The sequence below is a fragment of the Ylistrum balloti genome, unplaced genomic scaffold (assembly GCF_031769215.1).
Source record: "Ylistrum balloti isolate Yb309-2 unplaced genomic scaffold, AGI_CSIRO_Ybal_v1 Utg370010, whole genome shotgun sequence".
Classification (NCBI taxonomy): Eukaryota; Metazoa; Mollusca; class Bivalvia; order Pectinida; family Pectinidae; genus Ylistrum; species Ylistrum balloti.
In genome coordinates this window covers 488741-511401 of record NW_026782083.1, presented here as the reverse complement: position 1 = coordinate 511401, position 22661 = coordinate 488741, and the positions used below count along the sequence as shown (strand labels likewise).

At 37.3% G+C, this 22661-nt stretch overlaps 1 protein-coding gene across 1 annotated transcript; it reads right to left on the bottom strand.

Annotated features, from left to right (window-relative positions):
* Positions 1-1607: 1607 nt before the first annotated feature.
* LOC132548453 (uncharacterized) lies at positions 1608-20881 on the bottom strand. The gene is made up of 4 exons (XM_060212320.1): positions 20703-20881; positions 11532-11648; positions 5151-5277; positions 1608-1897 (listed from the first exon to the last, which is right to left on the bottom strand). Exons 1-3 carry the CDS (start codon positions 20795-20797, stop codon positions 5160-5162), a joined length of 330 nt encoding a protein of 109 aa, XP_060068303.1. The 5' UTR covers positions 20798-20881; the 3' UTR covers positions 1608-1897; positions 5151-5159.
* Between the last annotated feature and the right edge of the window lie 1780 nt (positions 20882-22661).

The window sequence follows — 22661 nt, the reverse complement described above, 5'->3', positions numbered from 1 at the left end:
AATACTTGGTTTTAAGTGCGCTGTCCTAACTTCAGCACGATATCTATTCACCAAAGTCACGAAAATAGAAGCGTTTGAATTTTGGCCTCAGTGTTACAATGGGCAAAGATATTGAGATTTGGCTGTTGGTGACTTTGTAAGCTAATATTTTTAACCAAATGTTTGGCTGTTGGTGACTTTGTAAGCTAATATTTTTAACCATATGTATGACCAACTTAGAAATCACAATATTTAGGTCTAGCCACAGGCGGGTTTTGATTAGTTTAGTAAAGACATTAAAGCTGTAATAGCAGGAGAAAATCACGTGTTATAACCACACTTCTGCCCTGAGTGCAAGCCTTTCGACTTATTACGGATATTCTGTTTTCCGTTAATGTCATTGTTTTAACCACAGATCATAACAGCTGTGGTCAGGTCTGTTAGTAAGTAGCCCTAGACTGACCACTGTAAAGTCATTACTACTGACCAGACAAGGTTTATTTATTTTCCGCAATTAGTTCTCTCTCACTTCCTCACAATAAGATAAGGGACATTGTCCCTAGCGGTGTCCTTCACTCCGGAAATCCTTCTTAACTGATCGTGGAGCTGGTTTAGTGGATTATATTTACAAATACGTACATAATTGATGAAGAGCTAGGATATCAAGCTCCTTTCTTCTGCTAATTCCCTATGACTATTTTATCTTCTAGATGAAGTGAAATGTTACAGTATTTAGGCACGGTTTCCTTGATTAATCATTGGAAACGAGCAACCGAAACCTCTTCTTAGAAGATGAAAATGATAGTTTCCAGCGTCATTCATTTCATTTTGAAATTCTTCTTTTGTGTAATAATTGTAGCGTTTAACTATTTTGACTGTTTAACCGTCGTGGAATTGGAGATTCCTAAACTTATGTGACGGAAAGATTCGAAGCATTTTAAATGCCGTAATTTCGGATATTTTTGTGGTTTAAGTTCTAATCAAAGTTTTTTAAAGGTGTAGTTTTCTTCAGTAGGTCAGTTATTTTTCCTTGCGGACTGCTTAAGCGACTAACAGAAAAAATAGACTGCATCTGTAAATGTTTATACCAGTGCAAAGGTTGTCGCTACCCAAGAACGTTTATACCTGTGCAAAAGGGTGCCTGTTCCCAATAACGTTTATACCAGTGCAAAAGGTTGCCGGTACCCAAGAATGTTTATACCTGTAGAAAAAGTTTGCCGATACATATGAATGGTTATACATGTAAAAAAAAAAAAGGTTGCCGACACGTATGAAAGGTCATACATGTAAAAAAGGTTGGTATTGGAAAATGGAACTCAACGTGAAGTCTGATTCACCCAAAGGCCCAATGCTCCTTCCAATAATAGTTCATTACAATAGGATGAGGGTTTAGTTAGCTTTTTGTTGTTGTAAAAATAGTCCTAGAAAATGTCAAGTTCTAGGTCGATAATTGAATCTAATTATCAAGATGGAAGCATTCCTATCAGATCATTCTAGTATTCTGGTTTCCTTTAAACTAGTCAGAACTTTCAACAATGACGGGCGTAACTGCCAGCCCTTGATGGAGTGATCTTGTCTATTGAGAAATACACAACACCACACAAAATCAAACAGGTGAAGACATTTATTTTAAGGGGGAGAGCTTTCTATGTAGTTCTTAACTTATTTATTGTTCGACAGTTTTATATCCGAGATTTTTTAAAAGCATTTCCTTGATGGATTAATACTTTATCCTTCATTATCTTTAAATTTTATTGTTACGTAAATAAAGATTTCACACAGGAAAATTTGACGAATTCCAAATGGTTGTCACTCCTGCCCTGTATATAGTCTTCAATTCTGCATCTCCAAATAAGGGCACTTTTGTAGAACGGCCCTTAATGAACGGTCCACTTACTGAACCATAAACAGCAACTACCTACAAAATAAAATATCTTATAAAATACTGCCGATACCATCGGGAAATCCAGGTCAAAATTCTGTTCTTAAAGTAGAAAATCAGGTAAAGGCACAGACCAAAGTCACGTTTATAGGATGTCATTCAGATAGTTTCACAGACCATAGTATAATGTTCATAGGGTAACATTGAGATAGTTTTACAGACCAAAGTATAATGTTTATAGGGTAACATTGAGATAGTTTTACAGACCATAGTATAATGTTTATAGGGTACCATTCAGATAGTTCACAGACCAAAGTATAATGTTTATAGGGTAACATTGAGATAGTTTTACAGACCAAAGTATAATGTTTATAGGGTAACATTGAGATAGTTTTACAGACCAAAGTATAATGTTTATAGGGTAACATTGAGATAGTTTTACAGACCAAAGTATAATGTTTATAGGGTAACATTGAGATATTTTTACAGACCAAAGTATAATGTTTATAGGGTAACATTGAGATAGTTTTACAGACCAAAGTATAATGTTTATAGGGTAACATTGAGATATTTTTACAGACCAAAGTATAATGTTTATAGGGTAACATTGAGATAGTTTTACAGACCAAAGTATAATGTTTATAGGGTAACATTCAGATAGTTTTACACACCATAGTATATTATTTATAGGGTAACATACAGATGGCTTCGTGATGTGGTAATTTCTTCGGGTTCAGGTTTGCTTTTAGTTTTGATATCTGATTTCTACATATATCTATATAAATGTGTTATGTAACATAGACGTTTATACACTGAAGTTTACACCAGAACATAAAAGTAAAGACACTCTCCCATCTGATGCATGAGTGCATCGATAGGCGCTAAGCAGACTTGTATCCATTGGTCGTATTTCTGTCCTGAATTCTAGACTAAATTATGATTGGTTTTCCTCTCCATGGAATACAATGCCATGTTTCATGTAATTGTGTTGTGTCTACTATCATATATCTCATGTTTTATGCTGATTGGTGACGTTAACCTTGAGCTGTGTAACGAAGGACGACACTGTACAGGGACCTGGTCACGATAATTAACCTGCACGTGATTGAAGGGAAGGGAGGTGTGGGGGTGGAGTGGGGGTGGGGGTCAGTATCCAATCTCTCATTTACTTAATGCATACATCCCATCTATCACACATGACCTTCTCACCTAACTTACACAATTCTTTCTTCTACCTTACACAGCCCGATAATCTAACTTACTCGAACCTCTCGTCTAACTTACACAACCCCTTCATCTACCTTACACAACCCCTTCATATAACTTACACAACCCCTTCATCTAACTTACACAACCCCTTCATCTATCTTACACAACCCCTTCATCTACCTTACACAACCCCTTCATCTAATTTACACAACCCCTTCATCTAACTTACGCAACCCCTTCATCTAACTTACACAACCCCTTCACCTAACTTACGCAACCCCTTCATCTAACTTACACAACCCCTTCATCTAACTTACACAACCCTTTCATCTAACTTACACAACTCTCTCGTCTATCTTACGCAGCCTGCTCGTCTATCTTACGCAGCCTGCTCGCCTAACTTACTCGACCTACTCCCCTAACACTGCCATCTCCTCTAACAAGACCGTCTCCTTCAACACAACAAAATTCTCTAACACAACCACATTCTCTAACACGAACATCTCGTCTAACACGACCGTCTCCTTTAACAAGACCACATTCTCTAACACAACCATCTCGTCTAACACGACCATTTCCTTTAACAAGACCACATTCTCTAACACGACCATCTCGTCTTACACGACCATTTCCTTTAACAAGACCACATTCTCTAACACGACCATCTCGTCTAACACGACCATCTCGTCTTACACGACCATTTCCATTAACAAGACCACATTCTCAACACGACCATCTCGTCTAACACAACCATCTCGTCTAACACGACCATTTCCTTTAACAAGACCAAACTCTCTAACACGACCATATACTCTTACAGGACCCGATTTCTGGTCAGCTTTGGGAGCGTATACGCAATGCGAAACAGAACAGAGAGTGGCGACCTCCCGAAACAGTTAGGAGCTCTGCTCAAAATAACATGAAGTTGTAAATGTGGTGTTTTGATATCTTTCCTTTGGTGTTTTTTAACACTCAATACTGCGAATTTAGAATGATCACAAATGGAATTGTAAAATTTATTTCCAAGTGGAATAGAACTTGGTGTGACTTAAGCTGTATTTAATACTCAGGCTATCGCCTTCTTACCAACGATAGCGGCTATTATCTCTGTCTCTCTGGGGTTACATCAACAATTAATTATAGCCTTTTTAATGGCACTTAGTTCCAATTACATGTACCTAACGGAAACAAGTCATAATTTGTGTAACACCGTTCGTTACGTTTTCCATAGAGCAATTTAAATGATTCTCAACAAAGCCCATTTGACTTCATAAATATTTGTGAAATATCAATTTGAATATCAAAACATTACAAAAACTCTGATTGAGATATTTTAGCACAACTGCTAGCTATAATGAAATGTAAGATATTTCAGTAAGTGGTTAAGTCGACGCATGAAAGATTTTATTGTTTGTGTAACTGTGACTGTTATTTTAGTGTGAAGGTCTGTGTATTCATTTCGGGGTAATTTCCTGAGTAATTTTCATTACAGAGTGTAACTGTCCGTTTTGCTTTATGTATTTTATGTACGATAAATAACCATATTGCTGATGCTGGTTTATACCATGAGTATAACGGAACTACATCACTTCTTTGTTATTATCTGAACGTATATAGAAGAATCTATTAATAGTCGGGTAACTACATAGTTAACATCCTTATATCATATTAAAAAAAACACAGAAGAAGAAAAAATCTTACATACATCGTTTGCAATATCGAAGAAGAAGACAGTATATTCTTGCGCAAGCCTATTATAGCAAGAGGCCTACTTTGAGCATCAATTGTAGTTACATTTGACGTACAATAGAAGGGGAGAACTCACTTTGATAAATTGTAATGCGCATGCGTAGTATGTAGGTCGTCATTATTTGGGACCGATATACAGAATAAGCCACTTTATACCGCTTTGTTTAGATATCTTGTCTTTTTTATTCGGTTAAGATGGGATTTTTATTCAGTCTTTTTAAGATCAGAATTTATTCAGTCTTTTTCAGATCAAATTTTTTTTCGGTCATGTTGAGGTCTAATATTTATTCAGCTTTTTTAAGATCAGGAGATATCACATTGGCATATTTACCTTTCCACTCTATTTCCTCCTCGTTTGAGCGCCACCTGTTAATAACATTGTGATCATCTTTGCTCTCGTTTCGTCATCTATTGGCCCCTGATACGACGGTAATGTTCTTCCGTCCCTCTTTTTGCCACTAAATCAAGAATAAACGCAAAAGCATGTATTCTTTGTATATTACCAATCATTGCAAGCATCAGATATCAAACTGATATTTGTCAGAAGTTAAATTGTAGAGTTTATAAAGTGACTCAAGTAACTTGGATAACGTTAAAACCTATGTTTCCTGTAGTATCTTAAATATTTCTTATTGTGTAGAAACCTTAGTAGTGTGCTGATGTTTCATGTATCTGTACTTCTGTAGATACAGTAGTGTGCTGATGTGTCACGTATCTGTACTTCTGCAGATACAGTAGCGTGCTGATGTGTCACGTATCTGTACTCCTGTAGATACAGTAGTGTGCTGATGTGTCACGTATCTGTACTCCTGTAGATACAGTAGTGTGCTGATGTTTCACGTATCTGTACTTCTGTAGATACAGTAGTGTGCTGATGTGTCACGTATCTGTACTCCTGTAGATAAAGTAGCGTGCTGTACTCCTGTAGATACAGTAGTGTGCTGATGTTTCACGTATCTGTACTTCTGTAGATACAGTAGTGTGCTGATGTGTCACGTATCTGTACTCCTGTAGATAAAGTAGCGTGCTGATGTGTCACGTATCTGTACTTCTGTAGATACAGTAGTGTGCTGATGTGTCACGTATCTGTACTCCTGTAGATAAAGTAGCGTGCTGATGTGTCACGTATCTGTACTTCTGTAGATAAATTATTGTGTTGATGTCTCACGTACCCTTATTTTTGAAAACTTTCTGTAGAGAGAGAGAGAGAGAGAGAGAGAGAGAGAGAGAGAGAGAGAGAGAGAGAGAGAGAGAGAGAGAGAGAGAGAGAGAGAGAGAGAGAGAGAGAGAGAGAGAGAGAGAGAGAGAGAGAGAGAGAGAGAGAGAGAGAGAGAGAGAGAGAGAGAGAGAGAGAGAGAGAGAGAGAGAGAGAGAGAGAGAGAGAGAGAGAGAGAGAGAGCTTACTTTAAATATTCCAGAATTTTATTTGCGTTTAAGACCTGTTAGTACGGTTACACAGTGACTGGCTATCGCCGACATCAACTTAAGGTAATGGACAATCTGCACGAGACCATTATGGATAATTATGATTAATATCTTTTTATTATCATGTCTCCTTTATAAGACAAAAGAGGAATCTAACAATGATCAGCTGCATTTCTTCCTTGATAAAAAAAACTTTCGTTTGAGAAAATATCTGCCATTTTATGATTTCTTCTAAGTTGAGTTGTTAATCAATATTTCATCATTTGACTAATGTTTGAAGAGGTAAGAAAATAAAAAACACCACATCGGCCATCAAAGTTCAATTAATTAATGTATAGCTGTCATTTGTGTTAATGCGATAGTCGCATCAGTTGTTTACATAGAAATAAACGAATAACTTCTGGTTGACATGATGAGTGACCAATGTAACTTATTTAGGCGAGCTTCAATAATGACGTATTTGTACTTAAATTGATGTGTATTGTACCTAGCCATGCGCGTGAATTGCCCTCCAGTTCCATGTGACCGTAACAGATGGATAATGATATGATTCATGCGCCTCCGTTATTCCATCAATGTCATAGTGGATCCGTAATCCGCATTTATTGTATCACAAATCGTCCACTGATATCTATCTTCCTTTAAGACATGTATCGCAACTTTTAGCTTGTTATCTGTTGTCAATTAAACGGTTTGGTAATTGGGACTATATATAGCAAGCAGTCAACCTGGACATCAGGTCGCAACGATGGCAACCGGAAAACCATTTGCATCACGGTCACCTCGCACCCCACCTACTTCCGCTTGAAACACGTCATCGAATCCGCCCGACCGATCACCATGTGGTGTAGAGTTACACAGCGTGTCAACAAAACACATTTGTTGCAATTTCACCAACTCGGTTTTGATCATATTCATTATTTAACGAATGACTAGAAAGAGTCGGTAGGATGTGTCTGTTCAATGACGAACATACTTGTAAATTTCTAACTCGAAATGACCATTGTATGGCATCTAGCTTGTAAGTAGGGTTACGAGAGTAAAACAAGCACACCAACACACATGCATTTGTTAGGTTAAGTATGGAATATGAAGTCATCTAATTCACAAAGAAGCAAACACAATGACATGAAATTAGTTTGATTCATGAGTGCCTAAGTACCCGGAAATGCAAACACGGTCATCGTGATCGATGGCTCAGTATGAGCTGTGACAACTCTAAATGGATTGTAATGTTTCCTGTCAGGTTTGTATTTCAAGTAGAAGCGAAAACAGGTATAAAAAGTGTGCGAGCATGGTAATATGTTAACTGTAATGGACAATGTACGAGCCTGTTGACTGGTTAACAGGAAAGAACAATTTACAGCGCTGGTGATTGGTGAACAGGGAAGAACAATATACAGCGCTGGTGATTGGTTAACAATAAAGAACAATATACAGCGCTGCTGATTGGTTAACAATAAAGAACACGATACAGCGCTGTTGATTGGTTAACACGAAAGAACAATATACAGCGCTGGTGATTGGTTAACAAAAATTAACAATATACAGCGCTGGTGATTGGTTAACAAAAAATAACAATATACAGCGCTGGTGATTGGTTAACAAAAAATAACAATATACAGCGCTGGTGATTGGTTAACAAAAAATAACAATATACAGCGCTGGTGATTGGTTAACAAAAATTAACAATATACAGCGCTGGTGATTAGTTAACAAAAAATAACAATATACAGCGTTGGTGATTGGTTAACAAAAAATAACAATATACAGCGCTGGTGATTGGTTAACAAAAAATAACAATATACAGCGTTGGTGATTGGTTAACATATATGAGAGACGTACTTGCCTGGAGATTGGTTAACCAAATAAGAGAGAGGTACGGGGCTGATGATCAGTTAACAGAGAAAAACAATACACGAACCTTCTAAAATGGTTAACAAAAATAAGCGGTGTGCGGACCTGGTGACCGGTTATCAGAAATAATCGTTGTACGAGCCTGTTACCGTAATCAGTAAACAAATATGGACGATATACGACCATTTTGATTGGTTAATCAGATTGAGCTTCGGATATTATCGGTTAACAGAGATGAACGATGTAAAAAGCTTGCCAATGTAAGAGGAAGGAAGATTGTACAAAAAACACACAAATGAATAGCACATATTAACGCAAATTAACAGTTAGATACAGCAGAGTCATAAATTCCATTATACAGCTGCTTTGTCCTTCTAGAAATTGTCAGTAAAACTAAGGGCCTAAATTTTGAAACCTAGGAGAGGTGACTGTGGAAAACCGCCAGAAAAGTCAAAACCAAGATGGGAATGTCCAAAAAAACCCCGTAATTAACTAGAAAGACGTACCGGGCGGTAATTAGTAAACGGGAATGGGCGACGAACAAACTGGGTGATTGGTTAAGAAAGACGAATGATGTACATACTGTGTAATTTATCACAGAAATAAGGTCTTTGTAATTGCTTGATGGAAAGGAGAGAACAAGAACATCATTGAGTCACAACGTAAAACAAATATTTTACATTATTTTAATCAACCAGTGAATAAGAAAAACTTATTAAAATTTGAAATCAGTTCGGTGTTGTACTTTTGTTAACTCAAGTACCATCTCAAGAACAGTCTTTTGGAGAATATTACTTCTTCCAATGCTTCTTCTCCCAAATGACTTAAAGGAATTGTCCATGTTCGGAAATGAGAGTCATTCCCGAGGCTTGTTTAATCTGATAGAACAATACAGAAAGACGCCAATGACTGCGCACGTTTGAAAGAAACGAATTGAATTTCATTTTTGTTTTCTAATCGATATGACAAGTTGATAGGATATCCAATATATCTGGTAATATCGTACGTGAGAAAATATTGACTCGGCGTGTCTTTCTATGGTGTTGTGCCTAGGGTTGGCATGGGGCAGGGTTCCTATTTGTCCAGAAATGGCCATTGTTGGCCGAGCTTTCTCAACCGGAAACCGCGGGCCTGCTAGAATTAACTTCACGAGGCCCTTTATTGTGCATCTCTTAGCTCCTTTGGAACTAATAACTTCGAGAAACATGACCCCAAATATTTGTATTGTGATTGTATTAGAAAGGAGTACTCAAGTATACCGGAATCTAGGCCGGTGAGGTAGAGACCACGAGCTTTGAAATGTGCACTACACTATAGAAACAATATGTTACCGGAATGCGTTATCGAGTAATATAAAAATAGATGTCTAATATAGTAGCCTTTAATGGCTTATCAATGGTTTAATATTTACCGTCATCACTGTTAAAGCCAATAGCGTATGCTTATAGAAAAATGTCAATTTCATGCGTTGTCAATGTTACTGTCCCCTTACAAGTCTGAATAGTAACCAAAGACTGTAGCTTAATCACGTTACGTAACAACCGCCATCACAACAAAGGTTAGTGACATGGACAGTTGCGGCCAGTCAATTATTGCATATGATTACTGAGAGTAATGACAATAACCCGTGGTATAATCAGTTATAGTATTCAGTATATTATTGATGATTCGAAGGTGATGTTCAGCAATATTGGTGTCACAATGGCCATTAGTAAAGGCCCCCCATTTTACGTATCTTGACCTTTAGACGGCCTGGTGGTCATCTGAACGGTTATCTAGCCTGCAGTGTCCCCTCCCCCACACGTCACTAACGTACTTACAGTAATTATACAGCACCCTTTGAACTTAAGTCAATGACCCGTGGTGTTCCATTATCTAAAACGTGTCAATTAACTGCTAATTTTCGCGCGAGATCAACGCACCAATTAAGAATTAGGTATGCCATTATCACCCCTGCCTCTAGAATAGTGTTAAATACGCCGTAACCATCGATTACATCCGTTCTGATCGTCCCGTGAAACTGTCCAATCAAACATCAAACCAGGATTTAAGCATTTCCGACAGCTGTAAGCCTGATTGACGAATAAAGATTCTGGAATTGCAGTCACATGACACATTTGACTTTTAATTCTGGTACAGTTACCCAGCGGACATGTTTAAACTAAATCGGGTGTAGGCGTATACGAGTATATCTGGGAGATAGAACTCAGGTCAGTACTAAAGTCATGTAAGTGGACATTTCCGCGGCCCACAAAGTACAAGTCCTCAGATCAAATCAATGGAAGTAATAATTGTTGAGAACAAACCAAATTTCTTAACTTGTCGAGAGACGGAGCTGATTTCTTAACCTATGAGACACTTGTCGAGAGACGGAGCTGATTTCTTAGCCTGCGAGACACTTGTTGAGAGACGGAGCTGATTTCTTGGCCTGCGAGACACTTGTTGAGAGACGGAGCTGATTTCTTAGCCTGCGAGACACTTGTTGAGAGACGGAGCTGATTTCTTAGCCTGAGAGACACTTGTTAAGAGACGGAACTGATTTCTTGGCCTGCGAGACACTTGTTGAGAGACGGAGCTGATTCCTTGACCTATGAGACACTTGTTGAGAGACGGAGCTGATTTCTTAGCCTGCGAGACACTTGTTGAGAGACGGAGCTGATTTCTTGGCCTGCGAGACACTTGTTGAGAGACGGAGCTGATTTCTTAGCCTGCGAGACACTTGTTGAGAGACGGAGCTGATTTCTTAGCCTGAGAGACACTTGTTAAGAGACGGAACTGATTTCTTGGCCTGCGAGACACTTGTTGAGAGACGGAGCTGATTCCTTGACCTATGAGACACTTGTTGAGAGACGGAGCTGATTTCTTAGCCTGTGAGACACTTGTCGAGCAACGGATCTGATTTCTTTACCTATGTATTACGAAAAAAATTGATAAACTGACCTGATTTCCTGGCCAATGAGAAACTTGTAGAGACGCATAACTGATTTCCTGACCAACGGAAAACTTGTAGAGACACATACCTGATTTCCTGACCAACGAGAAACTTGTAGAGACACAGACCTGATTTCCTGACCAATGTGAAACTTGTAGAGACACAGACCTGATTTCCTGACCAATGAGAAATTTGTAGAGATACAGACCTGATTTCCAGACGAACGATAAACTTTTAGAGACACAGACCTGATTTCCTGACCAATGTGAAACTTGTAGAGACACAGACCTGATTTCCTGACCAATGAGAAACTTATAGACACAGACCTGATTTACTGACCAATGAGAAACTTGTAGAGACACAGACCTGGTTTCCCATGAAAAACATGTAGTGAGACAGACCTGATTTCGCCATCTATAAAGTGTTTTGACGAGTAAGTTACCTTGGTACTATATCTATCAGAAGTTCATCATATCAATTTAATGAAAAGTTTCTCACCTTTGTACGACATCTATAAGTCCACATCCTACTATAGTACAGCCCATTGGTCTCCTCTCTAACGCCAACCGCGCTAAGTATTCTGCTGTTTTCACATCTCCTGCTTGGCGTCGTAATCTTGAAAGAGAAATACAAAAATAAAACAGGCATTCATAAATATCACCATACCTGGTTTAATATGCCGAGTTCAACACATTTGCCTGTTCAATCGCCAGATAACTGTTTCGTTAATTTGTTTTGCTGACACGGATTCAACAAGATTGTATATTGGCGAGTAGACGGATACCATGTTGACAAGGTGGTATAACAGATTATATATTGTCGACATACAAAACTTTAAAGTCGGTAGTCGCATGCATAATTTTACCGCCATACTAAGTCATAAAAGTTAACTAGTTATTACAACTAAGTGTTTTAGTATCAAGAAATATCCAGTTTATGAAAATTGTACTTATCGTTTTCTACTACCACCTTCTGCAATTAACTTCATATCTATATAAAATAACACTATTTTGATACCACATTACTTAATGGTAATAACTGAGTCATCGTAGTAAGCAGAATGTAAAGTGGGGTCCTTAGGAATAGCTTAGTTTTACGCTGCATTTTTAGTAACCGAGCAAGGTCACATGATCATTATTTGTTAGAGGAAATATCGCCGAGCCGAGTGTTCACGTTTAATCTACTGCGGAGAATGTTATTTTCTTTGATTAGAACAATTACAGCCGAACTGGTATGAGATTTCTTCTGAGAAGGTGGGGTGGATTTGACAGACTCTCAAACCAAAACCCGAGCAGTGTTCAATGCAGATGTAAAATAATGAAGATTGATAGTGAAAAAGATTACTGATTACTGTTTAATTTTTAAAATTGAAATACTCTGGTCTGTTTTAAAGTCCAAATAAGGACTAGTATGATATTATGATCATTGTGATATATGATTCTCGGTGAAGTTTGTACTTAGGGGATGACTTGATGTCCCATCATAATTTATTGAAACGAGTGATAACATACCAAGACCACTTGGTCGAGATAATACAGATACTACAGTATTTAGCTGGAGTTTACAGATACCACAGTATATAGCTGGAATTTACAGATACCACAGTCTATAACTGGAGTTTACAGATACCACAGTCTATAGCTGGAGTTTACAGATGCCACAGTATATAGCTGGAGATTACAGATACCACAGTCTATAGCTGGAGTTTACAGATACCACAGTCTATAGCTGGAGTTTACAGATGCCACAGTATATAGCTGGAGTTTACAGATACCACAGTCTATAGCTGGAGTTTACAGATACTAAAGTCTATAGCTGGAGTTTACAGATACCACAGTCTATAGCTGGAGTTTACAGATACTACAGTATATAGCTGGAGTTTACAGATACTACAGTATATAGCTGGAGTTTACAGATACCACAGTCTATAGCTGGAGTTTACAGATACTACAGTCTATAGCTGGAATTTACAGATACCACAGTCTATAGCTGGAGTTTACAGATACTACAGTATATGGCTGGAGTTTACAGACACCACAGTATATAGCTGGAATTTACAGATACCACAGTATATAGCTGGAGTTTACAGATACCACAGTCTACAGCTGGAGTTTACAGATACCACAGTCTATAGCCGGAGTTTACAGATACCACAGTCTATAGCTGGAGTTTACAGATACTACAGTCTATAGCTGGAGTTTACAGATACTACAGTATATAGCTGGAATTTACAGATACCACAGTATATAGCCGGAGTTTACAGATACCACAGTCTATAGCCGGAGTTTACAGATACCACAGTCTATAGCCGGAGTTTACAGATACCACAGTCTATAGCTGGAGTTTACAGATACCACAGTCTATAACTGGAGTTTACAGATACTACAGTATATAGCTGGAATTTACAGATACCACAGTCTATAGCTGGAGTTTACAGATACTACAGTCTATAGCTGGAGTTTACAGATACTAAAGTCTATAGCCGGAGTTTACAGATACCACAGTCTATAGCCGGAGTTTACAGATACCACAGTCTATAGCTGGAATTTACAGATACCACAGTCTATAGCCGGAGTTTACAGATACCACAGTCTATAGCTGGAGTTTACAGATACTACAGTATATAGCTGGAGTTTACAGATACCACAGTCTATAGCTGGAGTTTACAGATACCACAGTCTATAGCTGGAGTTTACAGATACCACAGTCTATAGCTGGAGTTTACAGATACCACAGTCTATAGCCAGTGTTTTCAGATACCACAGTCTATAGCTGGAGTTTACAGATACCACAGTCTATAGCTGGAGTTTACAGATACTACAGTATATAGCCGGAGTTTACAGATACCACAGTCTATAGCTGGAGTTTACAGATACCACAGTCTACAGCTGGAGTTTACAGATACCACAGTCTAAAGCTGGAGTTTACAGATACCACAATCTAAAGCTGGAGTTTACAGATACCAGTCTATAGCTAGAGTTTACAGATACCACAGTCTATAGCTCGAGTTTACAGATACCACAGTCTATAGCTGGAGTTTACAGATACCACAGTCTACAGCTGGAGTTTACAGATACCACAGTCTAAAGCTGGAGTTTACAGATACCACAGTCTAAAGCTGGAGTTTACAGATACCAGTCTATAGCTAGAGTTTACAGATACCACAGTCTATAGCTCGAGTTTACAGATACTACAGTCTATAGCCGGAGTTTACAGATACTACAGTCTATAGCTGGAGTTTACAGATACCACAGTCTACAGCTGGAGTTTACAGGTACCATAGTCTATAGCTGGAGTTTACAGATAACACAGTCTATAACTGGAGTTTACAGATACCACAGTCTATAGCTCGAGTTTACAGATACTACAGTCTATAACTGGAGTTTACAGATACCACAGTCTATAGCTCGAGTTTACAGATACCACAATCTATAGCTCGAGTTTACAGATACCATAGTCTATAGCTGGAATTTACAGATACCACAGTCTATAGCTGGAGTTTTGATACTATTGTACTTATCTTACAACATATATTTCCCAACCTTAAACCGGGAATCGAAGACTAGCGAGATTTTGTAAGTGCAGTAGATGTAATGAAGAATTCAGAGTGAGTTGCACATTGGACAAGATCATCGTTTCAGCTGTTTTGCTAATATTTGTTACACTTAAAAGTCATGAAGACATAGACAGATTGGTTTGTTTGTGTAATGCTGTTTTAACTGGCATACAATGCTCTTTTACAGTAATCAGTGTAAATAAATACACGAAATTATGAAATGACATTTATATGACATTTTCTCTAATGCTTTTAGGGAACGTCATTAGTAAAAACCCGGCAATGCAGTTTTCCCGATTGCTAGTTAACAAGTGTAAAATCGTTTAATGACAAAAGGTTGTGATTTCACAGCAGTATGTTTGAAACAAGAACAAGCAAGGCTAAATAAAGTCTATGGACCTTGATACTGTTAAGGTTACACGAGTAGTCGTTTTTGCAACATATACCACAAGTTTTATAGATGAATGTCCGATGGTTGTCCTTGGTCGCTAGACTTGTATATGGCAACTCGGATAGTGGATACCGCTGCGGAAACCAATATCCGTTTCCATATTGTACCTACTTCATTCCTCAACCTGATAGTTACAGTGAAGTACGAGAGCATTAATTTCGCCTTAATGGATCAGAAACTGTATCACTTCACAGATTACAAACGTCTTGGAGACCCATATATTATCCTTCACTCGATCTCGATTCTTCATTCATGTTTTCATCCTGGGCTGTCTCAATGGATTTCCCCACCATATCTTTAAACCACGACCTGTTATATGTCTCACAGATTCCTCACTCTGCCCTTACTGCCTTCACTTATCGTTCTGTTTTCTCTTCCATACCCTCCCCGGTTCTACATGGTAATTATGACTATATAAACCTCTGTAGTGGTATATCATAGATACATCAACATATGGAAAACAATAACGCCTGGTTAAAATCACTCTCCAGCCGGCGAGAATTCCGGCCCGACCCCCGGGGCCTGTCAGTCTAGCTTATACATATATATTGATCTCTCGTGTTTTGTGGTATGGATCTATATGACTATATATACGACTTTGTAACTGACACGTGTTGGTCCATTAGGTGACTGTGCTAATGAAAGCCTATTAACTTGAGGCTCACGAGAACGTTTTATCTCCTAGATTCCATCTCTCATTAAATACTTCCATTTTAAGTGTATCCTATTTTGTGATGGGCCACTTCATCACTGGTTTATGTATCTGAATTTATTACATAGATATGGCTATTTTTTATATCATACAAACTACCAATAGTAGGATTATATTGCCCTGATATGGCACTGTGGTAATTTGAATCTGGTTTACAAAACCATATCATATTTTCACCAAATGTCTTGGGAACATACTGTAGAATCATTGATGATTTGTCTGATAAATCGACATGTTGTGTATCGGTCAAATAATGCAATAAGATAGATGTGTTTTTTATAAGAAACATGTACGCAAAGTTATGAACATCTACAGACCATTGCTGTTTTGTCTCTTAAGTATATATGCATAAAAATACGAACATTACAAAATTCCATGAAACTTGCCCGAATGGTGAAATAAAAAAAATGCTAAGGAGACGCCTGAAAAAGTACGTATGACAAGACCAGGTACTCAACGTATAAAGGATTACAGTTAAGTATAAATTTATACAACTAATTCAAGTTTTGTAAATATTATCAATATGTGGCTGCAAATATCTGCCATTTTTGATTTGCATATTTTGTTATGTAAAAGACAGTTACCATGTGTCGCAAATAAAGATATGTGCCGTTTATAATGTCGCTGTTTTGTTTCTGTGTAGACCAGTTACCACGTGTCTCATATAAAGATATGTGCCGTGTGTCGCTGTTTTGTTTCTGTGTAGACCAGTTACCACGGGTCTCAGATAAAGATATGTGCCGTTTTTAATGTCGTTGTTTTGTTTCCGTGTAGGACAGTTAACACATGTCTCAGATAAAGACATGTACCGTGTGTCGCTGTTTTGTTTCTGTGTAGACCAGTTACCACGGGTCTCAGATAAAGATATGTGCCGTTTTTAATGTCGTTGTTTTGTTTCCGTGTAGGACAGTTAACACGTCTCAGATAAAGACATGTACCGTGTGTCGCTGTTTTGTTTCTGTGTAGACCAGTTACCACGTGTCTCAGATAAAGATATGTGCCGTTTTTAATGTCGTTGTTTAGTTTCCGTGTAGGACAGTTAACACATGTCTCAGATAAAGACATGTACCGTGTGTCGCTGTTTTGTTTCCGTGTAGGCAGTTGAAATATGTCTCAGATATCACTATCTACACTATTTGTAGGCCGCCGTTATTTTCTGTATTGGCTGTTCGTTATATTTAATTGGTTCTTGATTGGAAATGAAATAGCTTGTATCTTGTTTATTAGACGGGAACCTCGTTTGACCCCGATGTGAAGTAGTCTGACCATCGTGTTCTCTCTGGCATCTACGAATGTATGAAACCGAACCAGATTTCTTGGTAACATGGTTGGTTTCGCGGTATTTGTTTGATCAATAGGACACACAGCTCACGTGTCACATTGAAAGTTTTATCTTTTAATCAGGCATTAAACACAAATAGAATAATTTAATGTAATAATTATGACAACCGTAAAATTCCCTTTAAATCTTCATCATTCTAAGCCCTCCACGTCCTGTATTGTAAGTTGCCGGCATTTTGCACAAAATCGTAATATTGAGAATACGTCCCAGAATATCGATGTAACTGCGATATGTTAACACCATATGTTGTGGATGCAACGCTGTTGCAATCCGGAAATGAAAATTTCATAATAGAGAAAGAAAACGGCACACTGTAAAGTTTTTTTCCTGCCTACTCTATATGATTAATTCGCCATATGAAATTTCTCTTTTACATGCCAACATATAGGTATCGACCGAATTTCTACTGTAAAGAACAGTTTTGACATCAATGTAACGAGCAATATTTTCTTAAACTATTCATAATCTTGGAGCGATGCACACCTCAATACAGCAGGAGAATGAAATGGTGAGAATAATTTAATCTCTGTTTGACGAGATTTCCGTCGAATGTGATAGTAAGATCTACAAACACAGTGCTGGTATATAAGATAACTGCTGGGCTTCTCTTGCCTGACCTGGTTTTGCTTTTATAGCGCGAATGGGGATTATTTGATTGTTTTATCATGAAATAATCTTTTTCCTTGTACAATAAGAAGTCGGGCCTTGTAGTACCTATGGTGACTCCGTTGTTGTTAACTTGTTCTCATTTGAGAACATGTCGTTACTTACTTCAGCTGACAAACATTTCAAAGATATTGCCGAATTTTTCACTTAAAGATATATTGTCTTGTCTTATTCCTAGGTAGTAACATACCTGCTTTTCCAGCTTACGACGACGTTTACATGTTGTTGGTTCTTCTACAAGGAAGATTGATAGTCGTCATTATGATCGCTTTAGGAATTATTCTGTTTCCTCGTGAGTTGTATTATGAAGTTAAATGCGGTTGATGCGCTGTTGGAATGGCTTATTTAATTTCAACAATGCTTCGTAAAAAAAATGTTGGTCTTTTACTAATACTGCATTAAAACATGACTAAATACTGACATGATGATGCCACACAAGAAGAAATTAAATTGATTATTTTCCGAAATAAACAGAAGTTTGATTTTAGTGTAATTCAAAGCTCTGCCTTTAAAACGTGTTTGTTTAAGAGGGAAATATGTGAAAATAGTACAGATTCAATACCTTAGATTTTTTTAATTTGAAATTTTGATTTCTTATCTTGTTTGTTCAAGCGTTTTGGCTTTACATTATTATTTTACACTCCAGGCAACATGACTTTTATTGCGTTCTAGATTACAAGTAGGAAATCATTCAGATTTATAATCAGAGGTACCAAGGTTAAGAATCTTGCTATCACCTAACATATACAGTACCGCAATAGGGATGAAAATGCAACAGCTTCGGGAGGCATTTTCAAAATTATCAACCGAATACAGTCGAGTTCAGGAACATTTCACTTTCCATCTACACATGAAGCAGGAAAAAAATTCCTTAACTGGACTATTAATCTTAAACTATATCCTGAAGCGTGTTTCTTTTCAGTTGTTCGATTTATCATTGCAAATCCAGTCTCAAATATTGTTATTTTATCAAAATAATCATCGTTACCTTTTCTATAAGCCGGACAGTAGATATCCAACTTCCCTTTTCAACATCTAGTAATAAATACAGTTTGTATTTATATTAACTTCGTGATAAGGTCATTTAGGAATTAACTTAGTAGGAAACAACTGAATACGAATTCTTAAAACGGTTTCTTTATCGTTATCATGGGTCGAAATAGGTGTTTAACAGAGAAGCACAACTGTAAGTACTCGGTGAATACAATGTCCTACGATTTTGTTAACGACATCTGCACCAATGTCAGGAAATGATGATTTAAGTGTGCTGTAGATGTCTACTGGTAGTATGGTAAGCGTAGGTGTAATAAGACAGTCATAAGGAATGTTATATACAATAAGTTCCTGTTCTATAATACAGGTTGTCGTCACAATTATTTCAGACACTTACGACAATGATGGCAGGATATCTCGCTTGAAAAACAGTCTGAGTACTCAATTAATTTTTCATAGCTAGGAGAGCTTGAAATGAAAACGACATATTCGATTATTTAAATTGATAACCAAATTACAGTAAGTATAGACCTAACAACATGTTACAGACATTTTTTTTCTAAAAGGAAATTATCATCGCCAACGATCTAACGAAGGTTTGGTCAAGATCCGCTTAATGGGACATTTAGGTTCATATATATCCTTGAAATTGAAACGATATAAGCGTGTCTTTGATTTAAATTGATAACCATTTGGAATCTTACATTATTCATTCTCCTGTTTAGATAAATCACTTTAAACCTGCCATACAGGGATGGCTCCATTAAGGTTATGAGGCATGTCGTTAGTTATTGAAACTTTGACGTATGTTATATAAGAAACTATATATATGTATCTGTGTAGAAAAGCGTTACTACTGCGAATTTATTCAATTTCGTTGATATCTTAATAAAAAATGGAAGGAAAAATTATGTACATCTCGTTGCTACTACAAACTGGCAAGTAGATAGATATGTTGCAATGGTGACAGGCAAATGGATAAAGAATGGAGAATTTCAAAATGTTATATTGAATCGATTTGGGATAAGCCGACATATTGCTTTGCGTACAAATGACTAAATGGATACAGCAGAGAGCCAGAAAGTAGATTGCAAATGGATTGTCAAGGAATGATAATTTATATCTAACTATTGCACAAGTTAGGTAGTTACCCCAGTGGATTGTACAAAAGACACGAGTGAATAGGCTCTTTCAGTACAAAATTAGATAAAGTTGGGCCAAAAATTAATTAAGTTGTATCATACAAGGGTTTCGTCCTTCTACGACACGTAAATGATGCTGAAGGTTTAACATGTTGAAAAGCAGGAACCTGCTTTTTTTAAAGAAAAACGGCCAAACCCGGAAGTGTAGTAACCCATTAATATGATAGATTTCATAATTTTCGATATTGCATTATTTCAGAAGCTTAACCATGCCAACATTTAAATAAAGTGTAGCGTGGAGGTTATGACAAATCTCGGGAACACTGGTAATTAACATCATTCAAATACAAGTTTAGAAAAGAAAAAAAACCATTAAGATCTAGTACAGTCAATAAACGCGTTACAACATTAGTGTTCCTGCAAATAGCATTATCACAAATTATAAAATGTAAACTTTAAATTGAAAAAAAATAAGAAACCAAATGTCGAACTCTACAAAACCAGTATAACACACAGAGGAACTGACATACTTACAGCATATCGTATCATTCCCATTTAAATCGATTTCAGCACATTTACTAACGATCACATCGAGAATAAATCTAACCGGTTTGTATCGTCGTCATATAAAAAACAACTTTTCAAAATTAATTTCATAACCTTGACACCGATATCGGTTGGTTGTCTATTCAGTGTTATAGATCAAGTAATCAGATCTATTAAAAACTAGAAAGTTTCAAAGAAAAAAAGCAGAATTTTCAACATATGTCAAAGATTTTGACAGGACAATAAATACGATACACTCACCTTTTGAGTTTTCCTTCCACAGAACGACCGCACGCTAAACAGCCAAATAAAGCACACACCAGAATGACTTTAGCGACAGTTTTTGTGTATACCATGTTTGTATGAAAAGTCTGCTAAAAGCGATGTAATATGTTATTCGAATATGTGATGAATCCTTGTAAGGCTAAATCTATTGTCCGGAATAACAAGCGATAAGTCGTGAAAGGAGGAGGTTCACGTGCTGTTATCAGTTTGCTTTACCGTAGTCCGTAGCTGCGGATACTTAAATACCCAGAGTTTTGATGACAGTCTGTTCGACGTCACGGTCAAGCGACAGAGCGGCTAAGCCTTTCCAATTAAATGGGTAGGTCGTAAACTTGGAGGGGGGTAGCAGGAACACTTATTACGTAGGACAAAACATGTAATATTCAATTAATGAAATAAAATTTCATCCGGACTACAAGTAAGATCAATTCTGTCAACGAGGCAATGAATCCCAGCTCCGCGCGCGCTTCCTTCCTGTCTATTGATAATACGGAGTGCCGCTCCGAGTTTACATCTCGGGTATGGCGGGAGTTTTCCATTTGCGCGTGCGCAGTGATATAGAAGCGTCCCATTAACAGTAATTAATACCGGCCGGTATCAAGTGATGAAAAATACCAGGATCTGATTAATCTTACACGGATCCGTGGACATTCGTCATTACTGGACATTCGTCATTACTGGACATTCATGAATATTCACATTGTCGATTACGTAGAGATTGTGTATCGGCACTCGTTAATCTTGCTGGACAAACCTTTGTCAGGGAAGGGAATCGTGATGACAAGGGACGGTTTACGATATCTAAACAAATATGAATAACTGGATTGTATTTGTGATATTTCATCTCACCGGACCAGATCATTGCCATAACATACTTCCTCGCCAATTCTTATAGAAACATTCTTGTTGTCATTACGGCTATACTTGAATATTCATACCTTCGAAGAACAGTAAACAGATACGCACGTTCTATTTCGTACCGTATCTAAATAATGATATGTTTGACATTCAAAAGGATTTGCATTTTCAATGTCCTAGACAAGACTTTTTTATCTAAAACAAAAACTTACCAAATAATAAAGAACATGAATGACTTTAAGGAAGATATAATTTAAAATAAATTGTCATAATGTTATTGTCGAACTTCTATTTTCAGTCTGTTGTTCACCTTAAGGGTTGAACACAAGTTTAGTTAAAATCTTCTGTTCGCATGCATGCCTATGAATACAGTGCCTGGGAATATAGTAACTAGGCGCTAACAAAAAACAACGAAGTGAAGACAATGGTAAACGTTTAATGTTGTGTTCCCAGTTCGAGCTGTTCTATGTTCCCCAGTATCACTATTACATTTAGAGTAGGACTTATATATTATTTGTGTGGGTAAACGTGTGAGCTTGTCGTCATCAGTAACGATCATATGAAGACGTCGTCCATGATAAATGAGATTCCTCAAAGGTAATTTGTAGTGCCATCACACTGAAATGATATATTCTAGACATGGTAAAATAACACTTTATATTGTACACACAACGGATTAGAATTCTTGTTTATGGCTTGAGCAGTCGCTAAATAATCTGGTTGTTTTCTTAATTGTTTGCCACCAAGCTATGTGATAAACGTGATGATTTCAATTTCCTTATTGTGAATTCTCCATTTCTGGAGAGCAATATACCTGTATCACCACCCTATGTCACAGTTGATTCGATATTAAAAGTCATGTTTCCATTATCACGATCTTCGTGCAAGAAGACGTCAACTGACGGACAAACTCGTAACACAGGGTTTCAAAAGATGCAGGTCGATGAAAATATTGTTTTATGGTCGCCAGTGTGATCTCATTGAGAAACATGATATTTCTTTGTGCGACATGAAGCTGGACGTGTTTGATGCTCATTAGCTTGTCTGTTGGTTCCGTAGTTATATACCTTGTTCTCA